At 43.2% G+C, this 26,951-nt stretch overlaps 1 protein-coding gene across 1 annotated transcript in view; it reads left to right on the top strand.

Annotated features, from left to right (window-relative positions):
- Positions 1-26,951, top strand: part of LOC117051905 (zinc finger protein 91-like) — a 186,517-nt gene that overhangs the window by 28,640 nt on the left and 130,926 nt on the right. Inside the window, exon 4 of the mRNA XM_033158630.1 lies at positions 25,951-26,077. Coding sequence (XP_033014521.1) covers positions 25,951-26,077 — 127 coding nt within the window. The remainder of the gene's footprint in view (positions 1-25,950; positions 26,078-26,951) is intronic.

The following is a 26,951-nucleotide window of genomic DNA, read 5'->3' as shown; positions in this document are numbered from 1 at the left end:
GGTTTTCAAGTGGGAACTAACTCCTTCCTAGAGCCCTTTATCCTTTTTACAGCAAGGTTGCATACATCAGCCTTAATGCAGCAAAGGGCAGGAACATTTTGTGTGCTCTTTTCCTGTTGCTTGATATACAACGGATGCTTCTTTATTTCTTCATGGCATTTGCACCCCACTTTTTTCTCCAGGGGGCTCCAGGTGGTATATACATGGTTCTCCCCCTCCCCACAACAACCCTGTGAGGTGAGTGAAACTGAGAGGCAGCAACTGGCCCCCTGTGGTTTTTGGTGTTTGTTTGTTTTTTGCACAAACGGGAGGGGGGGTTCTTTTCAGTGCCATGATGCAGGGTGCTCTCTGTTAGCATTTTCATCCTTCCCTTTCTGTCAATCTCACTCAGTGGAGGGGGGGAGCTTACTTGATAACTGTTATTCCTAACTGTTCCTAATTGTCAGTTCTGAGGAGAGTATTCTGAGGAGAAAATGTGTTCTCATCTCTGCTAGGTGAGTGAAACTCACACAGTCTGTGTAGTGTGTGTGTGTGTGTGTGTGTGTGTGTGTGTGTTTAGCTTATAAAATAAAAGGATTACTTCAAAACCTCTGGAGCTGAACTTCATCTGCTTATTGGTGCTGACAGCTAGCAGCTGTGAGTCCGGATATATGCATTAATCCATCATAGAATCACAGAACCATAGAGTTTGAAGAGACCCCAAGGGCCATCCAGTCCAACCCCCTGCCAAGCAGGAAACACCATCAAAGCATTCCTGACAGATGGCTGTCAAGCCTCCGCTTAAAGACCTCCAAAGAAGGAGACTCCACCACACTCCTTGGCAGCAAATTCCACTGTCCAACAGCTCTTACTGTCAGGAAGTTCTTCCTAATGTTTTGGTGGAATCTTCTTGTAGTTTGAATCCATTGCTCCGGGTCCACTTCTCTGGAGCAGCAGAAAACAACCTTTCTCCCTCCTCTATATGACATCCTTTTATATATTTGAACATGGCTATCATATGATAGTGTAGCAGTGGCCCAAAGAGGCCACAATGAATATGATAATGTGAACCCAAATAAATCATTTAATATGCTTCTAATATAGAATTATTGTAACCTGTTGCTTCAAGGAACAGGTGATTTGGCATGAGACCTTCCCTACAGGGAAAGTATTACAGCGAATACGTCAATCACACAAAGATGCCATTCATACGCTAGAACATAAGTTGATACATGAAAATGGCTACACGTAATGCTGGTTCCCATGCATTGGCACACAGAGTGTAACAATCTCTAAGAATCAAGGTTTTGTTAACAACGCTTATTGCACATCCATATTAGATTAGGTAATGTACACGCGTACTAAACTGAAATGAGGTAATGAAATATGATTGGTTAATTTGAAATACTTTGTTTGAAATGTTATAAATACCCCTGCCCAGACCTTTGAGCGGGGTTGCAGATTTGCGAATGATTCCACTGTAACCCTTATTGCTTTGCAATAAAGAAAAGAAAATGGACTCCTAGCTCCTTTGTCTCTGAGTTTTATTGGCATAGCTCAGAAGAAAGTTAAATATTTGGGAATATGGATAACACCAAAGAACATCAACCTGTACCAAGATAATTATGAAGTAACATGGAATAAAATCAAGAGAGACCTGGAAGTGTGGGACAGAATGAAACTTTCTCTGTTGGGAAGAATCTCAGCAGTAAAAATTAGTGTGCTACCAAAAATGTTTTTGTTTCAAACAATACCAATAATTAAGGGGACAGCTGTCTTCAGAGAATGGCAAAAAAGAATTTCAAGATTTATCTGGCAGGGGAAAAACCCCAGGATAAGATTCAAGTTACTGACAGACAGTAAGGAAAGAGGAGGTTTTTCCTTACCGGACTTGAAGCTATACTATGAGGCAGCTTGTCTATGTTGGATAAAGGAATGGATAATTTTGAAGAAGCCAGATCTATTAGATCTGAAAGGACATGATAATAGATTTGGTTGGCACGCATATCTTTGGCAAGAGAAGATAAAGGTACATAGAAGTTTTGGAAACCACGTCTTCCGGAAGTCTCTCTATGAAGTTTGGGACAGATATAAAAATTTATTGGAAAGGAAAACACCATGGTGGTTATCTCCAATTGAAATAATTAGTTTGAAAAAGACAAATATGAGTCAAAAATGGATAACATATGAGACACTGCTCAAAAAGGATGGTAATAAATGGAAACTAAAACCATATGAAGAAGTGAAAGAATATGTAAATAATTGGTTGCAGTACAACCAAATTAATTAAATGTTTAAAAGCGACATGAAAAAGACAGGTTTTAGCGAGACTAAATCAAAGTTTGAAGTTGAAGTACTCAATAGTGACTTTAAAGTACTTGCTAAGATGTACAAAATGCTGTTGGAATGGAACTTGAAAGACGAAGAAGTAAAGTCGGTGATGATTCATTGGGCAAAAGACATTGGACATAACATTATGCTAGAACAAACAAACAAAAAATTCTTTCCAGTAGCACCTTAGAGACCAACTGAGTTTGTTCTTGGTATGAGCTTTCGTGTGCATGCACACTTCTTCAGATAACAGGTATCTGAAGAAGTGTGCATGCACACGAAAGCTCATACCAAGAACAAACTCAGTTGGTCTCTAAGGTGCTACTGGAAAGAATTTTTTTTGTTTGTTTGTTTCGACTATGGCAGACCAACATGGCTACCCACCTGTAACTGGAATTATGCTAGAAGACTGGGAAAAACTGGAAGGAAGGAATGAAATTTATGGCATGCATGTCAATAAAAGAAAATTTGTTAAAAATTATGTACAGATGGCACATTACCCCAGTTAAACTAGCAAAGATGTATAAGTCGGATAATAAGTGTTGGAAATGTAAAGAAAGTGTCGGTACCTTTTATCATATGTGGTGGGAGTGTAAGAAGGTGAGAATGTATTAGGATATGATATATCATGAGTTAAGAAAAATGTTGAAATATAACTTTGTTAAGAAGCCTGAAGCTTTCTTATTAGGTATTGTAGGTACAGACATTGAAAAGAAGGACATTAGACTTTTCCAATATGCAGTGACTGCAGCTAGAATTCTTCTAGCACAAAAATGGAAACAAGAAGAATTACCGACGAAAGAAGAATGGACAGTGAAATTGACAGAATATGCAGAACTGGACAAAATGACAGGAAGAATCCGGGAACAGCGGGACCAGAAATTCATCAAAGACTTCCGGTTTGGCGCCATCCTCGCCGGTCGGGAGAAACCTCGCGTCCGAGGTTTCTCCGCCGCTGCGAGGGAAGGGGGTGTCGAGACTACGCCTCGACCCCCCAGAAACACCAGGTTGAAAGTCCTGGTGTCTTGGGATCCGGCGGGCCCCCCAGGGTGCCTCCCTTGCTCTCCGGTTTGCCCTAGTAAGGGCTGCCGTGACGAGCGAGGTAGAAGGCGCGGGGGCTGTGGATACACCACTAACTTCGCAGCGGGAAGTAGCGGTACCGGCAGGGGGAGAGCGTCAAATTCTTCTTGGATTCGGCTAATTGGCTTTTGTAAGTACCGATTTGGACAAAAGTTTAAAAATTGATTTTAAAATTGGGAAGTTTCGGGAACTCTAAAAACGGAAGTCGGTTCCCTTAACGTTGAAAGAGGAGGAAACAGTGTAATTTTGAATTCCGAAGCAATGTATTGATTTTGTAAATAAGAAATTTCTGAAGCTTGTAAGTTATCATTGCACTCTCTTTGAGATATTATTCTGGATTGCATATGCTTGCTTGATTCTATGGACTTTATGGATTTTATGGATTTTACTGACCTTATGGACTTTATTGATTTTATGGACTTTTATGGACTTTGAAGATGCCCAAAAGGAAATGGACTAAGGAATTTAAAATAAAAGTTTTGGAACTTTTGTGCAACTTAACAGATGGAATTAAACATTTAAACCAGCTAACGGGGACAGTACCAGCTGCGGATTTAGCTGTGCAGGAAAATGATTTTAGGACCTTTTGTGAGAACTATAAGGAAAAACATAATGAGGAGGAGAAAATCCGAGGAAAAAACGGTGGATACAACCCGTCAAGGAAAGGCAGAAAAATTAGGAGGCAGAAAACAACAAGAAGAAAAAATGGGGAAACTGTTGGAAAAAAGAGTGCCTGGTGGAAGGTGGTGCAGACTCTAGTCGTGGAAAAATTTTCAAGGACACATGAGATAAGAATGGAGTACAAACCAGTTTCCCAGGACTGTGGAATTTCGGTATTTGAAAGAGTGGGGGTGGGTTGAAAATCTCTATGAACTTTGTGGAAACTCTCTGGTTATTATGGTATTGACACAAGGTATGGCTAATGGATAATGATATGGTCTTAAAATGAATGGTGAGGTAAAGGGGGGAAGGATTTTTGGTTAATTCAATCTTAAATAGGTTATTGTGATATATTTGGGGGGGGAAATGAAAGCTTAGAAATACAGTGAGTGTGGAGGATAGGTAAAAAAAGAAGAAATAGATTCGCAAAATGGAAAAGTATTCTGCTAGAAATATTAGTAAATGTGAGAAGGAGAGGAAATAGTATTGTGATTATTGGCAATAACTGTAAATTAGGTTTGATTTGGGAGTCAACGGGTGGGAGTCGGGGAAGTCCCAGAAGCTAAGATGATATGAGAATGGTAAGGTGATTAAATTGGCAAATTAGAAGTGTTTATCCCAGTGAGAGGGGGGTCTATTTGGTATGCTCCTCTTGGTGAGAGAAAGGGGGGTTAGAAAATTTAATCATGTGTTATAAATTGATTGTAATTTGGTTTGTAATTGGAAAAAGTCTAATAAATATTATTTTTTAAAAAATAAAAAAAAAGAAATTCATCAAAGACTGGTTAAAGTTTACAAACTATTTAAAAGACAATTTACAATTATAGGATTTCAAGAAGTTTTGTAGTTATTGTGTAGATATATTATTGTAAGTATGGTAGTAAAAGTAAGAAGGAATCTTATGATAATGTCAGCAATGGTTGATTAAAGAAGTATAATATCAAGATATAATTCCGAAAGCCATGTGGAGGGATTGAGGGAAGTCACAGCTTTGCAAGCCAAAGTGGAAAATGTATGAAAATGTTTGATTTAATTTTATATTGTAGTAGTATAGTGTAAAAATAATAAAAATTATATATAAAAAAACAATAGATTTACCAGGTAGGGCCTGGTTGGTGGCAGCGAGAGAGGAGAGCATGGTGGCACAGGGATCAATCTACCGTTAAACGTCTGGGGACCCTGTGTGCGATCGCCACAGAAAAGTGGCGGCAGCGGCGGGATTCGATAAGTCCAATAGCGTGTGAGGGGAAGCAATACACCTGGAAAGGGAAAGGGTAAATCTGCAGAGGGATTACCTGGCCCTAGGGTGTGATTGAGGTAAATCCCAGGTTGCTGCAAGGCCAAGATCAAAATAAGAGAACGATATCTCAAGAGACTGTTCTGGCAGCAGGTAGACGCAGGGTCAGTGGAAGTAAGCTTGAGAGGTTTGAGGCAAAAACCTAAAGCTATACTTTGGGGACCAAGGTCTTGAAAGCCCAGCCAGGTAGAACAGAAGGGAGATTAAAAGCCTCTTATTTAATTAAAGAGTACCAGGACTAACGCACATAATGCCACCCAAGAAGACCAAAAACTCCATGAGACAAACCTCATACGAAAGCTCTGGTGAAGAGAATGGGAATCCTCGGGGAGGAAACTAGGGTAGAAGAAATGACTACAACCCCACCCGAGGTAGAGGTTCCACAGTTCTCAGAGGATTTTGAAAAGTGGAAACTAGAGCAAGAATATAAACTGAGAGAGGTGGAAATGAAATTAAAGGCTGAGCAGGAAAAAGAAAAATTAAGAGCTGAGCAGGAAAAAGAAAAATTAAGATCTGAACAAGAATTGGAAAAAGAAAGGGGAAAACATAGAATTGAGCAAGAAATGAGAGATAAGGAAATGCAATTTCAATTAGAGATGAGACGTTTGGAATTAGCGAGTTTGGAAAATAGGAATAATACTAATAACACTAATGGGCAGGATCAAATTAAAATAGATTTAACACGCTTCCCTGAATTCAGAGAGCAGGATAGTCCTGAAGCATTTTTGGTATCCTTCGAGAGAGCTTGTCATGATTTCAAAGTGGGGGAGGAAGATAAAATGGTGATTTTAAGAGCAAGGATAAGTGGCCCTCTAGCTGAAATATATGCACAAATGACGGATGAACAATCCCGAATTTTGAAGTGTACAAACAATTAATTTACACTCGCTTTGGAATAACTGAAGAGCAGTTGAATAAAAAGTTTAGAGGGGTGACCAAGGTGAAAGAGGAAACCTATGCACAGCATGGCGCAAAAGTATAAACTTACCTGATGAAATGGTTAGAACAAGAGAATGCTGACACTGTATCAAAGATTATGGAAGTGATAGCATTGGAGCAATTTTATGAAACAATAATTGGCCAATTGAAGTATTTGATAAAAGAAAGGAACCCCAAGACAATAGAGGAAGCAGCTGGTTTAGCAGATAAAATAAATGAAATCAGAGACCACGTATTTGATGGGCCAAAAGTTAGTGGGAGGTATTGGAAAACAGATAAGAATAAGTTTCAGGAAGCCAAAGGAAAATTTACCTCAGAAACTGATAAGCGGAGTAGTCCCTCATTTAAAAGTCCAAATGAGAAGCCACACGCGCAATCAGAGGTTACTGAGGGAAAAGTTAATAAACCAAGTTATGCAGGACCCAGAGACCTTTCATGCTGGAATTGTGGGGAAAGCGGTCATAAAAGCTGGGAATGTAAAACAGGAAAGGGAATGCCTGTTAGTAGCACCACACCAAGACAGACATATTGTATCCAGTTTGTGGAGCAAGGCCAGACTAGTCAGGTTGTCAAGGAGACTGACAAGACGGCTAGGCCCGAGCCTGTGGAGACAGTAGAAGCCAAAGTCCTTCACTGTTATGCGATTCAACACAAAAATCCTTTGTTACAGAACGCTGGGGAATTTATTTGGATAAATGGGAAAAGATATCTGGGGCTAAAGGACATGGGATCTCAACTCACAATAGTCCACCCCGAGATAATTGGGGTTGAAGCCATCATTCCAGGAAAAGTAATCAAAGTAAAAGGAATCTCAAAACACACAGAGATCCTCCAGATGGCAGAAGTACATGTCAGGTTCAAAAACTGGGCAGGGAAGTGGCAGGTAGGCAGGTGGCTCTTTCAGAAGAAATCCCCACCCCTGTGCTCATTGGTTGGGACATTTTAGAACATGTACAGAGTACATTTATAGGGCAAAGGAGAGCTTATGGTCACCTAATCCTGAGGGAATAGATACAGTATCAGAGGCAGATATTGAGGAACAACAGCAAGGGGATACTTTGTGTGAGGATAGAAAAGACACCTTTTTGTTTTCTATGATTAAAAGTCAAACCCCAAGTTTTGCCAAGAAGCAAAAGGAAGATATTGAATTACAAAAGCACTTTGAGGCAGCCAAGTTGGAGAGGCAGTTAACTCCAGAGTGCCCAGAACGTTTTTGTTTGAGCAAGGACCTTTTATATAGAGAAGTCCTTACATCACCATCTCGAGGGGGTGAAGAACTGATAAGACAGTTAGTAATACCATATGAATACAGGGACAAAATCCTGCAGCACGCTCACAATAGTGTATTTGGAGCGCATATGGCAGTTACCCGGACAAAACAGAGAGTGGCTCAAAAATTTTACTGGCCAGGCATGGGGAGGCAAATAAAACAATACTGTCAAGCCTGTGATATATGCCAACAAAGAGACACCGGGCAAGACAAAACAAAAGCCAAATTGTGCCCCTTACCTATTATATCAACCCCTTTTCAACAATTAGGGTTGGACCTGATAGGGCTATTGCCTAAAGCCAGCAGGAGAGGAAATAAATTTATTCTCACAATTTTGGACTACGCCACTAAGTATCCCAAAGCCATTCCATTGAGAAATATTGAAACAGAAACAGTTGCAAATGCTTTAATAAATTATATGAGTAGATTAGGCTTTGCAAGTGAAATTGTCACTGACTTGGGTTCTTTATTTATCTCAAGACTAATGAAAAGACTGTGGGAAGTTTGCGGTATTAAGCATTTAACCTCAACCCCATACCACCCTGAAACTAATGGATTAGTTGAAAGATTTAATGAGACCCTAATGAGAATGATTAAAGCCTATACTGCAGAAAATCCTAATGACTGGGTTGACAAGCTACAACCACTACTATATGCTTATAGGGATGTACCCCAAGAGAGTACCGGGTTTAGCCCATTTGAATTATTGCTGGGTCAGAAAGTAAAAGGGCCCCTGGACTTACTGCACATGAATTGGGAGGCACATCATGAACATGATCCAGAGTCTGTAGTGGAATATCTGTTTAATTTGCAAAATACCTTAAAAAGATCCCTAGAGTTAGCAGGGGAAAATGTAAAAAGATGTACTGGAAGTTATAGCTGGCATGGTGTCCCATCGACTTTCTATAAAAGTGAAAGTGTTTCCTACACTAGAGGTTGTGTGGTGGGAAGATGGGTACCCTGATTCTCATGCATCACAAATAAAAACTAGGGATAAACGTGGTTACACAGCATTAACGTGGCCACCATATCAAGGACATAAAAAGTAGTCTACAAATTGCTTGAAGTGGGAACTGATAAATCAATGCAGACCAAAGATGGACTGACAGCAGGGGAGATTGCTAAGAACAATAAGCACTCGGAGCTTGTTAGCTTACTTTCATTAAGTAAACACCCTTGTCCAGAAAGATTCAGCAAGCTGATAAAAAAGGATATCCACAAACTTCTGAAAGCAGTTCCCAATGCATTTAAAAGCCAGACAACCAGTCCTTATGCAGCTTTTGATGACATGGATATGTTTGTACAAGGCCTCGAGCTTGATCACTTAACAAAGATACTGAAGGAGGGAGAAGCTGATCCAAGAGAGCTGTTGACCCTGAGAAACAAGGACTCTATACAGCTGGGAATCCACAATTGATACAGACGCCCTTCGTCTGCAGGGATCAGTGTTGGACTGTGTCCTCCGGCAGAGGAAGACAGCTGGCATTCCAGCACGTTTGGCAGAGAAAAGACTTGTGCCCAGAGAAAGATACTTCTTGTGGCGGTTAAGGACAATAAGGAGTGTGAAAGGAACCATGAACATTGTGGCAAAGGCGTTATCACAAAAAACCACAAATGAAGTATAAACAGAGACATTCAACAATTTACTTGTTATGTATGTATATAGCTAGCAAACAAACAAACCCAAACAGTTTGATCAGGAGTGCAATTTGCAAAATACCTTAAAAAGATCCCTAGAGTTAGCAGGGGAAAATGTAAAAAGTGCCCAAACTAAGCAAAAAAAACTGGTATGATAAGAAAGTCAGGAAAAGGTCACTAGCACCTGAAAGTGAAGTATTTCTGTTGAGACCAGTTAAAGGGAACAAACTAAAATTAGCTTGGGAAGGACCATATAAACTAATAGCTAAGATGAACGAAGTCAATTATATTATACAGCAAGGAGAGGAAGGAAGGAAAGTGGTGCATGTAAATATGATCAAACCGTATTTTAGAACAGAAAATTGGTCACTGTATGTCCTACGAGAGGATCCAGGTGAACCAGTCATCAATAGGAAATATAGAAAGAAAGACGTACATCTGAGGGGGTGGAAAAATACAACCTGATTGTAAAGGTCCTTCAAGAGGGGCCTAGACCCTCTACAAAAAAACTAATACAAGCTTTTATGGGGGTAGTCTGGAGGATATTGTTGTCGATTTATTCCTAATTTTAGCACCCTTTACATGACTGTGTGAAGAAAGACCACCCAGACAAGATAATTGGGAGGGACCAGCGCCAGGCAGCGTTTGAACATTTAAAAACAGCCCTAAGAACAGAGCCTATTTTGAGGGCTCCCCTCTTCCTAGAGCCCTTTATCCCTTTTACGGCGAGGTTGCATATTTAGCTTTGAGTGCACTTGTAAAGACTTAAACTTTCCTGAGGAAAACTGGATGCTGTACTTATGCCCACAAATATGTTGAAGTTTGAGTGAAATGTACTCAGATCTCAGAGAGGATGGAACCTCTGATTACCTCACATTTAAAGAGAGAGAGAAAGTGCGCTTTGCACTGACCGCAGAACAAAGCCGAAAAGCCTTCCCTGATGAATGCGCTGCCAAGCACTGGAACCTCCCCACAAAGGAATCGCCAGAAAGCCCAAGTAATGCAGTCAGTGGTCATTTCTGAGGTACCCTGGCAGACAGGATTTCTGCTGTAGACCGCCTCTTCTGTGATGTATGTATGATGTATTGGGGGGTGGTCTTGGGCTCCAGGATGGGCAATTTCAAATGCCTATATAAGGGCTTGCGCACCATTGTTCGGGGTTCCTCCTGCCTCCAGCGTGTGGTAGTGAAACAGTTAATAAAGATCAGGCTTACTAGCTGCTTTGCTTCTCAATGTTCTCTGGTTGGCCTCTCTTTATTTTCTCCTACCGATAAGAGAACCTACAAAAGGACTCTATATGGGCTCTTGGGTACCCCAGAAGGGAAAAGGAGCAGTTTTTTCTTACAACAGCTGTCTGTGGACAAATGCCGGCTCCCTCGGCCTGAAAGAGAGATGAGCGCCACAACCCCATAGTCGCCTTTGACTGGACTTAACCGTCCAGGGGTCCTTTACCTTTTTACCTTCCATAGTACTCACGTTCCCTTACGCAGCAAAACCTTCATATAAAATCAGCCCTATGTCGGATCGACACCATTCCAGCTTCATTTTACTCAGGGAACAAATGGCCCCCCAAGGGGGAACTTTGGAAACAAGACAGCCATAATCCCTGAAACCTGAGATCTCGTATTCAGCAGGGGGCCAGACAGGTAGTCCTCCCATGGACAATAGCAGACCAGGAATGGAGTAGGTCCTCGGTCAGGACAAAGAAATGTGATTACCTGACGGGGAAACCCAGGAACTTGTAGATATTTCCTTTTTATCACTTGATGGGTGCGAGGTGGAGGGCAAGGGAGGAATGAACTGGTTTCTGCCAAGAAAGCCTCACCCTGTTTGTGACATAGGTGTGATGTATCTATGATGTATGCATGATGCTTCACCCCAAGGTGTTCATAGGAAAAGGGAAAACTGATTAAAGAAGGAGCATCCCTTTGTTCGGGGCTTCTTTGAAGAGCCAGTGTGGTGTAGTGGTTAAGAGCGGTGGACTCGTAATCTGGTGAACCGGGTTCGCGTCTCTGCTCCTCCACATGCAGCTGCTGGGTGACCTTGGGCTAGTCACACTTCTCTGAAGTCTCTCAGCCCCACTCACCTCACAGAGGAAGGGAAAGGAGATTGTTAGCCACTTTGAGACTCCTTCGGGTAGTGATAAAGCGGGACAGATGAGAAATTAATTATCATTATCACCAGCATAGCCTTAATGAATACAAAGTAAAGTCTTGATTTGTGCAGAGGGATAAGGTGCCCCAAATTACTTGCTGGGTGTCCCCACCCTGAACAGGGTAGCCAAGCAGTGCTTTCCTCAGGTTGCGAGTGATAATCTGTGCAAGACATGCCCCAGCTCCAAAGCATCTGCCCCAAACACTTTTCAGTTCTCGGCCATGTTTATTATTACTGGATCTTAAGCATGTGGTTTTGGTCAAATGATTTTCTTTTTAAGCTGATGTGAGTTTTTTTTTTTTAACTGAATAGACAAACTCTTTTAAAATATGAAGGTGCAGCAAACTTTCACTCGTCACGGGGCACATACAGACCATATTTATTAAAATACATAGCCGGGCTAGTTATGTTTCCTGACTCTTTTTTTTAAAGGTAAAGGTGTTAGGCTGTATCTTTGAGACACTGTACTTACTGGTGCTTTCTCTATTCTGGGTCTGAATAAAAATTAATCTGTGGACTAACATTATTGTTTCTTGTGTGGTGTTAAGTCGTGGGTGGACACAGCAGACGACACAGTGATTTCCAAACAGCTCTTGTTTATTCTCAGGCTGGAACAGAAGTGAGCTGAAGGCCTCAGCAGCCTGCTTATATAGAACTCAGCTACAAAGCAACAGTAACAACTTTCTGCAGTTAACCAATCCCTGAGCGTCAGTTTACAATCCTTCTTTTGCATATGCGGACCTGAGTGAAAACTGCAGCAGAATGAACTATATACACACACCCCTAGTGGCCTAGGGTGAGAACTTCAATACATAACATGTGGTCTTTTCCTGTTGCTTGATGTACAACGGACTCATGTTTATTCATTATTTTGCTCATGGAACATATGATATTTAATGCTGAGATTGATACGGAAATTATGAGGGGGGTCACCTAAGCAAAGTCTCCTCCTGAGTAAACTCATTTGGGGTATGGAGTGATGCCCTTAAGGGGACCCATCTCTCTGCCATGATCCAGTAGGCGAGAGACCACGTACACAGGGAAATGCCTCAGCAGGTAATCTCTGGGTGCTTCAGGCTAATATCCCTCAACCAGAATCCCATTGTTCTCTCCCAGATAAGTGCTCAAGGTATCCTTGCCAATACTTAACACCCATTCACACTTCTCAGGGCTATCTCCCTGATATTGCTCTGTTTCCCCATATGCTAATCTTGTCTTTCCTGTTTTTCCTATATGTAAATCACTACCCTTCCCTTTTGTGAGGTAGTGATGATGTAGTGATGATGTTTCCAAACTGTATTCTGGGATATGATAGGAGTTTTAAAAGTTCTTGTAACACTGTTCTGGGTGGGCAGTTTGACTGTAACCTATTGCGCAATAAACCCTGTCTTGTCCTTGCTCCAGTGGCTGGACTTCTTTTATTTAACTCCGCAGAAACCAGTGGGCCTATCCCTAAGGGCCAGGTGGCTGGGCAGTTCCACACCTGGGTTTTTTTCCGTAACAGTTGGTGCCGAAAGCCGGGACTTGCGGTTCTCCCATGTTGCTGACTGGGGGCCCTGAAATCTTCAGCCGGCACCAGGCCATTTGCCTGGGAAGATCTTTTGGACCCCCAGCCATCTTCAAGGGCGGTAATTTGCAAGTCTCTAAGGAGCCAGCCAGGGAGCAAAGACAAGATTCAGCCGGCTTCGTCTTCAACGATCCAGGGGATCGCAGTGGAAGACGCGTGAGTATAAATCCAGTGCACTGGTGATTTGGGGGTAGGGGGGTGGTTAACCTGGCAACCGTATTCTCTACTTTCTTGCCTATCGTTCTTCTTGCCTTTCTCTCGGTCTGTCCCATAGACCGCTGCTCAACTCGGAAGGGGAGTCCTGAGCTCTATCTCTTTTTTTCTCCAATACCTGGTCAGCCGCCCCGTTAGCTGGCCTAACGAACGCAAGGGACTGGGCTCTTTTTCTACTTTGCCAGCCGCCCCGAGTAGGTGAAAGATCCTAACGAACGCAAGGGGCAAAGGACTTTCTGCACTATCCCCAACCTCAGCTGCCCCGTTAGCAGGTCTAACGAACGCAAGGGAGGTTTTTCCAGACTGTTTCACTCTATCGAATAAAGGGCTGCCTGATCTGGCACTGCAGTGGCAGGCGTCCAGTAGGGCTCCCTTCCTTTAGCTGTTAAACGATAGGTAGGAGGTTGCCAGGTGGGGAAATTCTGTAATGGGTGGAAATGGTTTGGGAAAATAGGAATAGTTGAGAAGAAACGGAAGAGAAAGGAAGAGGAAAAGGAGCTCCAGAAAAAGGAAAGGAAGAGGTAGTTTTAGTGTAGATCCTCTTGGTCAGCCGCCCCTCTAGCCGATCTAGAGAACGCAAGGGACCAGGACTAGTTGAATTGGAACGTCGCGTGTTTGCTCTGTGTTAAGACCCCATTTTCTTACCCCTGTCTGCATTAAGATATCTTTCCCGTCCTCTCTTTAAACCCCAGGTTCCTCTTAAACTCCCAAAGGAACGATGGGTGCCAAAGCTTCGAAGCTTGGTCAGGCTCCTACTGGGAAGAAGGCTTCTCGGAAGCCTTCTGTCACCCAGCCGGAACCAGACTCTCCCCTCGAGTTTGTTTTGGATCACTGGAAGGAAATTCCAGACCATGAGCTATTATCCAGGCAGAAGTTGCAAAACTTCTGTAGGAACTCTCTGGCCATCATTTACTGCAAATGTACCATCAGAACTCCGCTGGCCACCGGAGGGATCCTTTAACATGGATTGCCTAAATTCCATGAGAAAGCACTTGATGGAAGGAAGCCCCCCACCAATTAGAAATTTGGGACCTTCCTACTAACTTCGCTTAATGAAACAAAAGGGAAGTGAGCCAACTCCTTACAATAACCAACTAAAGGATGGAAATCTATGTTTACATGTTACATGTTGTCTGTTGTGTGTATGTGAGTCTGTTGTGTCTCTGTCATTTTGTTTTCCTTATGTAATTCAGTGATTTAAAAGGGCCTGAGAAAACCAGAAACAATTACAAAAATCCAGTCTGAGAGCATGTATGTTAGAGATCTTAAGAGAGTTGTGTTTTAAAACTGGCCATCAGACTGCCCTTTCTAAAGTGCGCATTGTTTAAAACTGCAAGCTTGCTTCAAATTTTAGTTTAAAGAAGCTATTTGGACCTGATCAACTTAAACATGATATGTTTTAATCCTTGGTTAGGAGCCGCCCAGAGTGGCTGGGGAAACTCAGCCAGATGGGTGGGATATAAATAATAACTTAATATTTTATTAAATATGATACTGAGGTGTGCAAATATTTATTATTCAAGAGAGGCTCCAAAAGTGTCCCTCCAAGTGGTAGGAAAATCCCCTGAAGGAGTTTGACTGTGTTCTGAGAGGGGGATTGCCCCCCTTCCCTTTGCAACTAAACAGGAAAGAAATCTGTACCTAATGAGAAATGTTTAGTTGCAACTTGAGTTTAGAGAGAGCTAGTCTACTGTCGTGTTCTAGTCTACTTTGGAATGTGCTGTGAATTTAGCCTAATGTTTCTGCTGCAGACAGCCAAGTTGAGTATAACTGCTCTCGCAAGCTAAACTGCAGCGCCTGTAATTTCATTAAGCCTTAGGTAGGTTCCCCTTTGAGAGAGAAATGTGGTTGCTGTTGTTCTGAGGAATTGTTATGACTACATGCCTATGAGAATATGGTGTTCCTTCTAGGAAAAGTGTTATTAAGGGTAGAAGCTTCCATAGCCAGCAATTGTCTATCTGAGTCCAGTTTTAACTTTGATTCGGTTGGACAGAAGGGTTATTGTAAGGCTCCCAATATCAGTCTGTAAGATCAGCCAGGATTAACTAGCCCTTTTCTTGGAAAATGCCCCTTCAGTTTCTGTCTCTTTCTGGTCCCCAAATTGGAGTTTGCCCAGGTTCTCCTTTTGAGTTTGTCAGCCTTAGAAATTGGCCATAGCTTCTTAAGGGTGCACAGTTAAAAAAAAAAAATTGTGTGAGGGCTTGATCAACCCAAAAACATGGCAAATATTGGAATGGGTGGATGTGGTGTGTAAAGATTTGTTGTTTTAAAGAGACTGTAGAAGGCCATTCCCCCCCCCCCCTCCAAAGAGTAAAAGAGGGTGCAATACACAATTTTCCTGCTGCAGAAGTCTTCAGTTTTACAAGATAAACTGCAGTGTCTGATTTTCATCAGCCTTAAGCCTTAAAACAACAACAACAACAACAACAACAACAACAACAACAACGAGGTAGTACAAAACTTGTGAACCCTGTAATTTAGGGGGTTGGACTGGATGACCTCAGGGTCCTTCTTTCAACTCCCACTTTATAGCTATGTGGAAGGCCATGTGTCTGCAAGCATTGGAGGGTAATTTTTAAATCCTGGTGTGGTGGTGGGTTGAAATTCAGCCCAGCTTTCCGAGTTAAGAGGAGAGTGTTGTGTTTTGTTTTTTAAAGGAGTGATTATCTAAGTTTTACCATTTCACCTATTATTTAAGTTTTAAAGTTTAAGCACACACATACAAAATTGACCTTCCCTGTAAGAGCCATTTTCCCATACATGAGGGGGGCAGAGAGTTTAGTCTGCCTTGGCTAAAATCACTGAGAATATTTGAATTTTATGAATTCTGACTCTCTGGCCATTTTTACTCATATATAAGGGAGCAGGTATTCTGCTAAATGACCAGAGGGGGTGCACACAAAATAATGATAGCCCACATTTAATAGAGATCTGTACCCCGAAACCTGTAGATAAAGGAGGCATAGCTCCCAATTTATTTTGCCTGGGGTATAAGATGTATATTTGATACCGAAAACATGATTAATTAGTGCTGAGACTTCATTATTAGGAATTTAATTTGACCAAACTTAGCTAGGTTTGTCTGAATGCTGAAGTTCTAATTATTTAAAGTTTAAGATTTATAAGCCCATTTCCTAAGCAGTGAGAAACAGGAAATGTGTCAGAAAATGTCTTAGGACGAAACCCTAGAAAAATGGATTTAAACTGACCAAACCGAAATTTAATTTGACCAATTTCATTGCTGTTTGGTTAGGGGTGTGAATTGCTAGGTTTCTGTTTAAAAATCCCACCCTGCTCTTTAAAAATCTACTCTTCACGCTTACCTTCCTTTATTCAAGGTAATTTAGCCAATGGATACAATTCTTTCAAATGGTACAATAGGTTTCTAAATCATGAACTCTGTACATGCACAGAGGCTACTGACAAAGCTTAGCCCTGCAGGGAGATTGCTGCAGAGGCCACCTGAAGAACAAGAATAGAATTAAGTATTTGGGCTTTAAAATTCTAACATGCCAAATTCTTTCCACAGGTAAATATGAGAGTGCTCTCTTCAGTAGCTTGTATATAACATTTTTTATGCATCTTAGGAACAACACATGAAATAATTTTTCCTTTCAACAGGATACTGAGATGAGATCTAGGATGAGGAGAAAGGATTTGCAGTTCTTTCAGAACCTTAATTGCAAATCCCCATCTCTGGAGGGGGGGGCACCTAAGAAATTCATGGAGAATTGCTGTCTTCTCTTCATCCTGCCACAGATTTGCACCTTTGGTCAAAGTACCCCGAGGGACAATCACTGGGCAAATGCTTCCTTTAGACTATGCAAACGCAGGCTATTGTCTTTTCCAGTCCAGTGGGTACTCAGGAGGACCTTCTGATACTTATCTTGCTTTTATGTTAATCCTGTGAGGAGATACAAACAGTAATTTATTTCCTTCCCTTACAGTCATTTTCCCCTGTTATGCGAAACAAGTTTAACTCCCTACTTCCCTATATTTTAGGTTACAAATAATCTGCTTTTCATTTATTAAGTTAGTTTTCCATTATGTCTATGAAATTGATCTAAGCACAACCAAGTATTCTTTTGTTGGTGTTAACCCATTTTTTCAGTATTTTTGCTTTAACATTCTAGCTGATGTTGTCACATGAACAAACATTTTTTTTTCATTTGGGAACCATTGTTAGGAATTGTGTGTTTTAACATTTAATTTTGGTTCCTCATAGGTCATTTTTGGGGGACATGTCATTTGTTGCATCTCCTAAAGTTATGGCTGAAATTTATTTATTTATTTTGACTAACTTTGATGGGGCCAGGTACCATCTATAAATTTTTTTCCTTCACAAAGTTCTCTTTTATCAGATAGCACATTGTTTAAATGTGGATCTAATTTTTAATTTTGTTTCCTTTTAATATTCTTACCTTTTGAAAAAAATCCAAACAAACTTAGCAGGTAATAACAGTAATTATCTAGAAAAGTGATGACAATATTGAAATGAATAAAATGCTTAACGGGTTAAGATTTTATTTTTGCAGAGACCCAAGGAGACTTTCCCTTTGGCTCTTTTGCCCCTTCCCTCCTAACTGTCTTTTAGCCCCATTACAGGCTATTCCTTCAAAGGAAGTGTTTATGAAAACTGGACAATGAACCTACAGTCCAACTCTTCAGTAGTTGAACATCATCAGAAGTGGCCACATCTATCTCACTCCAAAAGGATATGGACTGACTGGGGGTGGGGGCTGCTGACAAGGGGAGGGGGAGCTGAACTGTAAGGACATTTTCTCTCCTTTTGACTTCAAGACTCTGTGCCCCAGAATTGTCTCAAGATCACTATTGCTTCAAGATATGGAATTGATATATAATTGTTACGTTATATGTTGTGTGACATTATGAAAAAACCTTGAACTATGTTTGACAGTATATATTATTTCCACAAAGGGGGGAACCCAATTTTTGTGTTTAATTGTTTTCATGTTTATTGTATGGTGTCTTGGTGCATATTGCTTACACCCCAATGGAGGATTCTCATAAATTTTATGTTTTCTGATAGATCAGGCTATTGCTTAGTCCAATATTTAGGTTAGACAGATTTATGACCACATTCCTTGTCTCACATGGTATTCCAACCTTCCCTACACATTTTAGATTGTTTTAGGTCATTTTATCAAGAAGAAACTTCAAGATCAAAACAAAACCCCAGATACATGAAGGTGTTTATGCTTTGATTTAGCAGGAATGGTTCCTTATATGTTAAATTATTAATTTGGACCACTGCCCTTTAGAATGGTTTTTCACAGCTTGGTTTGGAAAGTGAAAACCAGGGGCATGTAAATTCTAATTGGACTCAGCTTGCATTGGACAACTGTATCCAGGCTGCAATTAGCTTTCTGGTCCCCTTGCAACTACTGAGCAACTCTCCTAGAGTGCAAGACCAATGCCAAATAATAATAATGCATCCCATAGAAAGGTCAAGGCAAAGACATCTCCCTCACGACATGTTCAAACCTGACCAAACCTATGGCAAGGCGAAAATGGTCAAAGGGAAGCCCTAAGGGGATCCCCCAGGAATTGTTGCTGCTGTGGAATGCTGAAGGTCAAAGGAGACCAGTTAGCTTTGACACCTGGGAACACAACACACACAAAAAAGGAAAAAAAAAACAAAACAAACTGCATTTTCAGTCACAGGCGGACCTTTCTGGTAAATAAGCATAAACCACTATTGGAAATGATTCTCCCAAAGTGCTAGAATAGTAATTTAGTAACAAAATGTAGCATATGTTATTTTTACGTAATATCCTATGTCTCGCTAGGTACACTGATACATTTCCAAAGAGCCTTAAGAGGCGTGACATGCAAGTCCCTTTCAGGTTACATACACCCACACCTGGGAGGTTGGATACCATGATAATATTTAGTGTATATAACATGCGGGACGAAAGGGGGGTGGGAAATATGTCTATCTCTGAACTGTAGTTAAGTGCGGAGAAAGGATTTGCGGTTCTTTCAGAACCTGATGCAAATCTATCTCCGAAGGGGGGAATGATACGGAAATTATGAGGGGGGTCACCTAAGCAAAGTCTCCTCCTGAGTAAACTCATTTGGGGTATGGAGTGATGCCCTTAAGGGGACCCATCTCTCTGCCATGATCCAGTAGGCGAGAGACCACGTACACAGGGAAATGCCTCAGCAGGTAATCTCTGGGTGCTTCAGGCTAATATCCCTCAACCAGAATCCCATTGTTCTCTCCCAGATAAGTGCTCAAGGTATCCTTGCCAATACTTAACACCCATTCACACTTCTCAGGGCTATCTCCCTGATATTGCTCTGTTTCCCCATATGCTAATCTTGTCTTTCCTGTTTTTCCTATATGTAAATCACTACCCTTCCCTTTTGTGAGGTAGTGATGATGTAGTGATGATGTTTCCAAACTGTATTCTGGGATATGATAGGAGTTTTAAAAGTTCTTGTAACACTGTTCTGGGTGGGCAGTTTGACTGTAACCTATTGCGCAATAAACCCTGTCTTGTCCTTGCTCCAGTGGCTGGACTTCTTTTATTTAACTCCGCAGAAACCAGTGGGCCTATCCCTAAGGGCCAGGTGGCTGGGCAGTTCCACACCTGGGTTTTTTTCCGTAACAAGATACAGACACAAAACAACATATGCTGCAGTACAGATGCCCCCATTCCTAGCAAGCTGAATGCCTACATTTGTACCCAATGTCTATGACCAATCTCTCCCCCCCTGCACCTGCTCTTTCAGCCCCCTGGACCCCCTCTTGCTGGGGTCTCTGCCCTGGAGCCCCCCACCTCCGACCGCCCACCAGAGCTGCCCAGGGGGTCCCCAAGAGAGCCAAGCGGGACTCGCCCCCTCCCCGCCCCGGAGCCCCAGGCAGACAGGCTCCTCCTCCCGGACACGGGTTCCCCTTTCCCACGCACACGCGCCCAGTCCCTGCCAGGCGCCCCAACACCCCACCCAGGGGCCCCCACCCGCTTCGGGGGCCAGGCGGGCCCAAGTCCGGCCTCTCCCCCCCCCTCAGCTCGCCAAGGGTTAAGTGGAGCTGAGCTGGCTTCCTAGAGAGGACAGGAAATAAAGGCGGGGCCGCTCCTCCCTCTTGTCGTCACTTCCTGCAAGAGGATCTCCTCCGCCAGAGCGGCCTCCGGTGAGTCTCCTCTCTATTCTGCTATGGGGAGAAAGGGGAGCCTGTGGAACTCCCTCCCCCAGGAGGGCGGAGGGGGGCAAGGGGCCCTGGCCAGGTCCAGCTGCCCTTTGGGGGGCGAAGAGATGCTGGAGGGTCCTTGAGGGACCCCGGAGGGATCTCCAGCCGTTGGCCCATCGCAAGAGGTGGGGATTCTATCCAAGTCAGGGCAGGAGTGAAAATGCGTAATGATTATAAATAGCTTTATTAATATGAAATCAAGCTCTTCTTCAGCTTTCTGCTTCTCCTTCCTCTTCTGAGCTCCACGTTTGTCACTTCTGCTTCACGTTTTAGAAACTCAAGTAAAACATTTAATATAATTCTAACATTTATATATAGTATTATAGTAGCAATTGCGGGTAATAGGGACCTGTACTAGTAAATAATAATATAGGCCTACTAAATAATAAAAATGAGTATTTTTCCAAAGTGATTTTATTGTGGGATCAAAATAAATTATGTATTACATGATATCAATCACGGGTAGGTAGCCGTATTGGTCTGCCATAGTCAAAACAAAATATAAAAATTCCTTCCAGTAGCACCTTAGAGACCAACTAAGTTTGTTCTTGGTATGAGCTTTCATGTGCATGCACACTTCTTCAGATACTGCAGATACTTTAGGTTTTCCACACCCAACAGCCAATCCCCCATTCCCACCCCCCTTCTGAGTCATACCCCTCCCCACCCTCTCACTATGTATAAGGGTCTGGTGACTTTTGTTTCAGTGTATCTGAAGAAGTGTGCATGCACACGAAAGCTCATACCAAGAACAAACTTAGTTGGTCTCTAAGGTGATACTGGAAGGATTTTTTTGTTTTGTTATGAAATCAATCAGTAGGCATGAAACTCATATCCTTATACAGGTGCAACAGCTTGAGCTGCATTCAACTGCTGCACTGCAGTCTGCAGCTGCATGCTGCATGTGTCCATGCAGAAGGTAGGCACCCTGTCTATAGAAAGGAGCAAACCAGGGAAATTTGAGGGAGCAGGCGGGGCCCATGTCTTACATCATAGGAGCCTGCACAATACAAAACACGGTTGCTGTATTTAGGCTTTATTTGTTTTTTATCATATTTTGGAAATGTACATCCAGGTTTTTTTTTCTTTCAATTTTTTGGGGGGCAACCAAGAGAGTGGTGCCCTAAGCTATACATTGGTACCTCGGGCTACAGACGCTTCAGGTTACAGACTCCACTAACCCAGAAATAGTACCTCGGGTTAAGAACTTTGCTTCAGGATGAGAACAGAAATTGTGCGGCGGCAGCAGGAGTCCCCATTAGCTTTGTAGTTTGTTTTGCTTATACGTAAATCCGGACCAACCTAGGCGGGAGAGGAGCAGAGGGTTCTCGATGGCTCCTCTCCACAGTCAGAGGCAGCCATGCTTCTGAAGGCAGGGGGAGAGTTGCTCTTGGACTCCAGTCCTGCTGGTGGGCTTCCCAGTAGAGGCCCCAGGTTGGCCCTGGAGAGAACAGGGGACTGGACTGTCTTCACCCAAACGGAAAGCAGAGCCCAACCTGGTGAGAACCAGAATAGACAATGCAAGGAGGGAGCTGCAGCCCAAGATAGGAAAAGAGGGGGTCAGGGAACACATAGCTACTTAAATGAATTCAAATCTCCAGGGCCCGATGAGCTGCACCCAAGGGTACTAAAGGACTTGCATATGTAATCTCAGGAGTCTGTGTCTTATGATCTTTGAGAATTCTTGGGGAATAGGTGAGGTCTCTCAGATTGGAAGCAGTCAAATGTTGTCCCCATCTTCCTAAAGGGTTTGGGAAAAGAAGACAAGGTAACTGCTAACCAGAGATCCCAGGACATACATACCAGGAAAGGTCCTAGAATGGTTGGTCTGTGAGCACTTGGAGAAGGATGCTGATTAGCAAGACCCAGCGTGGGTTTCTCAAGAACAGATCACGCCAGACGAATCTCATTTCTTTTTGTGATGGAGTTACAAGCTTGGTGGATCAGAGGAATGCTGTGGACATAGTGTATCTTGATTTCAGGAAAGCTTTTCACAAAGCGTCTCAAGATTCTATGACTCACAATGGGACCCCTTTGACCTCATCCTGCAGGACTCATCTCCTGCTCTTATGCCATGAACCCTTTGTTATCCTTCTGTTAAACTTGGAAGTTCTACCCCCACCCCACCCACATATTCAGGAATCAGGCAGGCATGTTATCCAGCTCCCGGCAGACACATGTGCGCCCTTCTCCCCCCCCCCTTTTTTTTTTTTGCTGACAGCTTAGAGTCTGAGCTGAGGTGCAATCCAGCCCTGGTTCCTAGCAATTTTTCTTCTCTGGGCTGTGTATTGATCTTATAATAGAAGAATGTGTTTGATTTGTAGGATTTGTTCCACCTCGCATTAGGACCCACAGAACTTGGCAGAGAACCAAGGGGCTCCTTCCAACCTCTTGGAGACTTCCCAGGAGCCCAGATGGATGAGCAAGACTCAGCTGGCCCTGAAGAAGGAAGAGGCCATGCCCTGGAAACTGGGAGCAGTGGGGGTTTCTGGGAAAACTCCGTCCAGAAGATGCTCTGTGAGGAAGACACCCTCCACTCAGCTGTGCAGAGCCAGCAGCTAAGGAAGTTCTGCTACCAGGAGGCCAAAGGCCCTCGAGAAGTTTGCAGCCAACTCTACCACCTTTGCCGTCAATGGCTGAAGCCGGAAAGACACACGAAAGCAGAGATGCTGGACCTGGTGATCTTGGAGCAGTTCCTGGCTGTGCTTCCTCCAGAGATGGAGAGCTGGGTGAGGGAATGTAGAGCGGAGACCAGTTCCCAGGCAGTGGCCCTGGCTGAAGGATTCCTCCTGAGTCAGGCAGAGGAGAGAAAGCAGGCAGAGGAGCAGGTGAGAGAGACTTTCCTCTGGATACTCCCAAGGGGCTCCAAAGAGGAGGGAGAGTATTCCTGAATTATTTACTAATGGCCTATCCTTTTTTGGAAAGCACCTAGGAACACATTTTATTTATTTATGCATACATACATACCAGACCCATGTGGCTGGTGCCTTCCAGGACATAATTAGACATCAGATGTCTTCTAAAAGGTATGCAGTTCTTTATCTCCTTATCATCTGATGGGAGGGCATTCCACAGGGTGGGTGCCACTGTCGAGATGGTCCTCTGCCTGGTTCCCTGTAACTTCGCTTCTCGCAGTGAGGGAACCAGCAGAAGACCCTCGGAGCTGGACCTCAGTGTCAGTGATGAGGGTGGAGACACTCCTTTGGGTATACTGGGCCTTTGAGGCTGTTTAGGGCTTTAAAGTTCAGCGCCAAGACATTGAATTGTGCTGGGAAACGTTCTGGGAGCCACTGAAGATCCTTGAGGACCAATGTTACTTGGTCCTGGCAGCCGATCCCAGACAGCAGTCTAGCAGAAGCAGGAAACAGCTTTCACCTCTGTCCCCTGAAGGCGCTTACCTCTGCCATTCCTTTTCTAATCCTTCTCCCCATTCTCTGTTTTGAATCCTTTTTGCTCTTTCAGGGGAAGGATCTTGTTGCAAAAATGGGTCTGGATTCTTCTGAAGCAGAGAAGACTCCGTTGGACACCAGAGAACGTCTTCTGGGTAAGGAGGAAGAGTGTTTTCTGCGTTCTGTCACATTCTCTTTGTTTTGAAACTAATCTCTGAGTTCTTTACATCTTTTGGGTGAAGACACCTGGAGCCCAGATCTCGCGGGGGGGGGGGAGATGTATTTTTGCACAACTAATATATGAAATGGGGACAAATGTCCAAATATACTCAGCAGGGGAGTCTTTTACGGTAATTATATAGGTGCCCCCCCCTCGCATGCTAAAACCGATGGTTTTATGATTTTCTTGATTTCTGCATTCCAAAATCTAATTAATTTCAATTACACTCCTGTCAAGATAACAATCCTTTATACAACAACTGCAATATTAATGACTTCCATTCGTATTGAAACACCAAATAATATATAAAACTACAAGTGAGGCACTCCAGCGCTATCCTTACTCTTTCTGTGTGTGGCAATCTTTCTGTTCCTGATGTTTCTTCCTTTCCTTGTAAAATGTTCTATCTTTTCGTGGTTGTTGCTGTTCTCCATCATTCCTTGGGTTGTTGCTGTTCTCCATCATTCCATTGTGCTTTCAGAAATTCTCCATCGCTCCGTCCTGTGCTTCGTTGTTCTGCAGCTTGAACAGCAGCTGCGAAAATCACACTGTCCCAATAAATAACATGTTTTCCCCATTTTTCTTCTCCGCCTGGGAAGGAGAGGGATCTGTCGAACTGCAAATGACTCAGTAATGAACCTTATCAGCTCCTTCACAACTTGCAGATTCCTTACATCCTTCTGTCTGGCTGAAGATAAATGCGCAGTTATTAATTTAATTGAATTCCAAGCCCTTTCAGCATTATTCAGTTCAGTCCATAAATAATAAAGGATGGGAAAGAGTCAGCTTTAATTTTCTATCGTAAACCTTTTGCAAAATTTAGCTTCCCTCTCTTTTTCCTTTTTTTCCCACACACACAGTTCCATTTCATGTTATATTCCATATCTGAAATCCAGTTTCATCCCTGCTCACCTGTACATATATATTTTGAACTAGTATTCAAGGGAGGGCTGCTAAATCATTAATGTAGAGAAGAAAACTTTATATTTAGAAGCCGTAGGCTCCTCTCCCCTCCACCTTCTTTTGCACTGAATGAAGTCTTTCTCAAATTTGAACCTTAAATATTGCCATACCTCTGCTTGCGTTCGCTGCGGGTTGCGTTTGGCACAGGTTACGAACGTGCCAAACCTGGAAGTACCGAAACGGATCCTGTTCGCGACCGGAGGTACCACTATACCTTGCAGCTGGTTCCATAGCGCAGTTTAGGATAACTCTTCCAGCCTGTACATTAGTCCAAATTGAGCTCTAACTGACAGGAGAACCTCTGCTTCTTAATGGCGGCGAAGGAGGGTTTTCGGCAGGCGAAAGGCTTTTGCACTCAGCGCTTTCCTGCCTCCCGCAATCCATGCCGGAGCAAGAGCCAGGTACCCAGACGAAATGGGAGTGAGGCCCGTTCCTCCCTTTCCCTGGAGGGAGCTTGCAAGGAGAATTACTCTCAGTCATCCTTGTTTTTCCTTCGCCAACGATCTCCCGCTGCCTCGATTAAGGCACAGCGGCACCGGAAGCTAGCAGGGATGACTTTGACCGACCCTATTGAGAGATGCACTGTTTCACCTCTGAGAGAAGCAGGCACTTAAGGTTTCCAACATACCTTTGTCTCTCCCAGGTGACAGAATGATGCCACCAAGACCTGCTCCTTCATCTTTTCCTGGTGGTGGAGGAGAGACAGCGGCTGTGGACCCAGATCAGGTAGGGGGAAGGAGCCTTGTGGGGAAAGACTGCTTGGATGCAGACTGGCTGGACACAGTTGGATGCAGAGGAATGGTGGGAAGAACCAGAGAAGAGGGAGCCGACTGGGAGGAGGAGGTGTCTTTAGGTGGAGAGGGAACAGGGCTCAGGGAGCAGAGGGAGTCTGTGGCAGAGAGGCAGAAGCTGCAGCAGGAGAGTGGGATGAGGAAGGCAGAGAGGGGTCTGGCTGCTGTAGAAAACAAGAGGGCCAAGTGTAATGGATCACGTGAATGTTCTCTAAGAGGACAGCCTTTTTCCTTTTCTGTTAGGGTCCAGTGTGCTTTGAAGAGGTAGCTTTGCATTTCACTGATGAGGAGTGGGCGTTGCTGGATCCTGACCAGAGAGCTCTACATCAGGAGGTCATGGAGGAGAATTGTGGGATGTTGGACTCTCTCGGTAAGGCTCCCTATTGGATCACATTATCTCTTTTGTAATTCAAGACATCTCTCTAGGTGACGAACCTCTGATATTTCGATGGGGCTCAACAGCGCCACCCACAGCACCTGGGATGCTAAAACTCCCACAGCAAACCTTGGATGGAGGGCTATTGATTGTTTCCCCTGTGAATATTCTTCCTCCGGTTTTGCCTTTGAAAACCATGATCAGGCAGTCTGAACTGCCCAGGCCTTCTTAAATGTTGGCTTCCGAGTGCACAGGAGCGGGGCTGCGGGTTGTGTTCTCCTCATGATGTGAACGGGGCTCTGGAACACATCTCATTCGCATCCAGAGGTACCACTGTATTCAACTTGATGTGTATATGAAACTAGACATTTTTACAAAACAAAAAGGAACATTATAGCATCTAACTCCCTTCAGTTCTTTCCCTGTCACAAGCATTAATTAGCATTGCTCCATAATTTGGGATTACACTTCTTCCCAAGGCTCTAATCCGTTTGCTTCTTAGTTTCAGGTGGTGATGAATTGGAAATGAAGAAGAAGGGCGACCACAAGGAAATCCACACAGTGGAGGACCCATATCAGGATTCAGACTGTGGAGAGAACTCCAGTCACAGCTCCAATTCCTCTTCCCATCAAAGAAATTGCCTAGAGAAGAAACCCTATCAGTGCTTGGAGTGTGGAAAGAGCTTCGCCTGGAAACAGAGTTTCGCTTTCCATCAAAGAATTCATACAGGGGAGAAACCCTATCAGTGCTTGGAATGTGGAAAGAGGTTCACCTGGAAAGAAGGTCTCACTTCCCATCAAAGAATTCATACAGGGGCGAAACCCTATCAGTGCCTGGAATGTGGAAAGAGGTTCACCTGGAAACAGA

The sequence above is a fragment of the Lacerta agilis genome, chromosome 8 (assembly GCF_009819535.1).
Source record: "Lacerta agilis isolate rLacAgi1 chromosome 8, rLacAgi1.pri, whole genome shotgun sequence".
Lineage (NCBI taxonomy): Eukaryota > Metazoa > Chordata > Lepidosauria > Squamata > Lacertidae > Lacerta > Lacerta agilis.
This window is presented reverse-complemented; position numbering and strand designations above follow the sequence as displayed.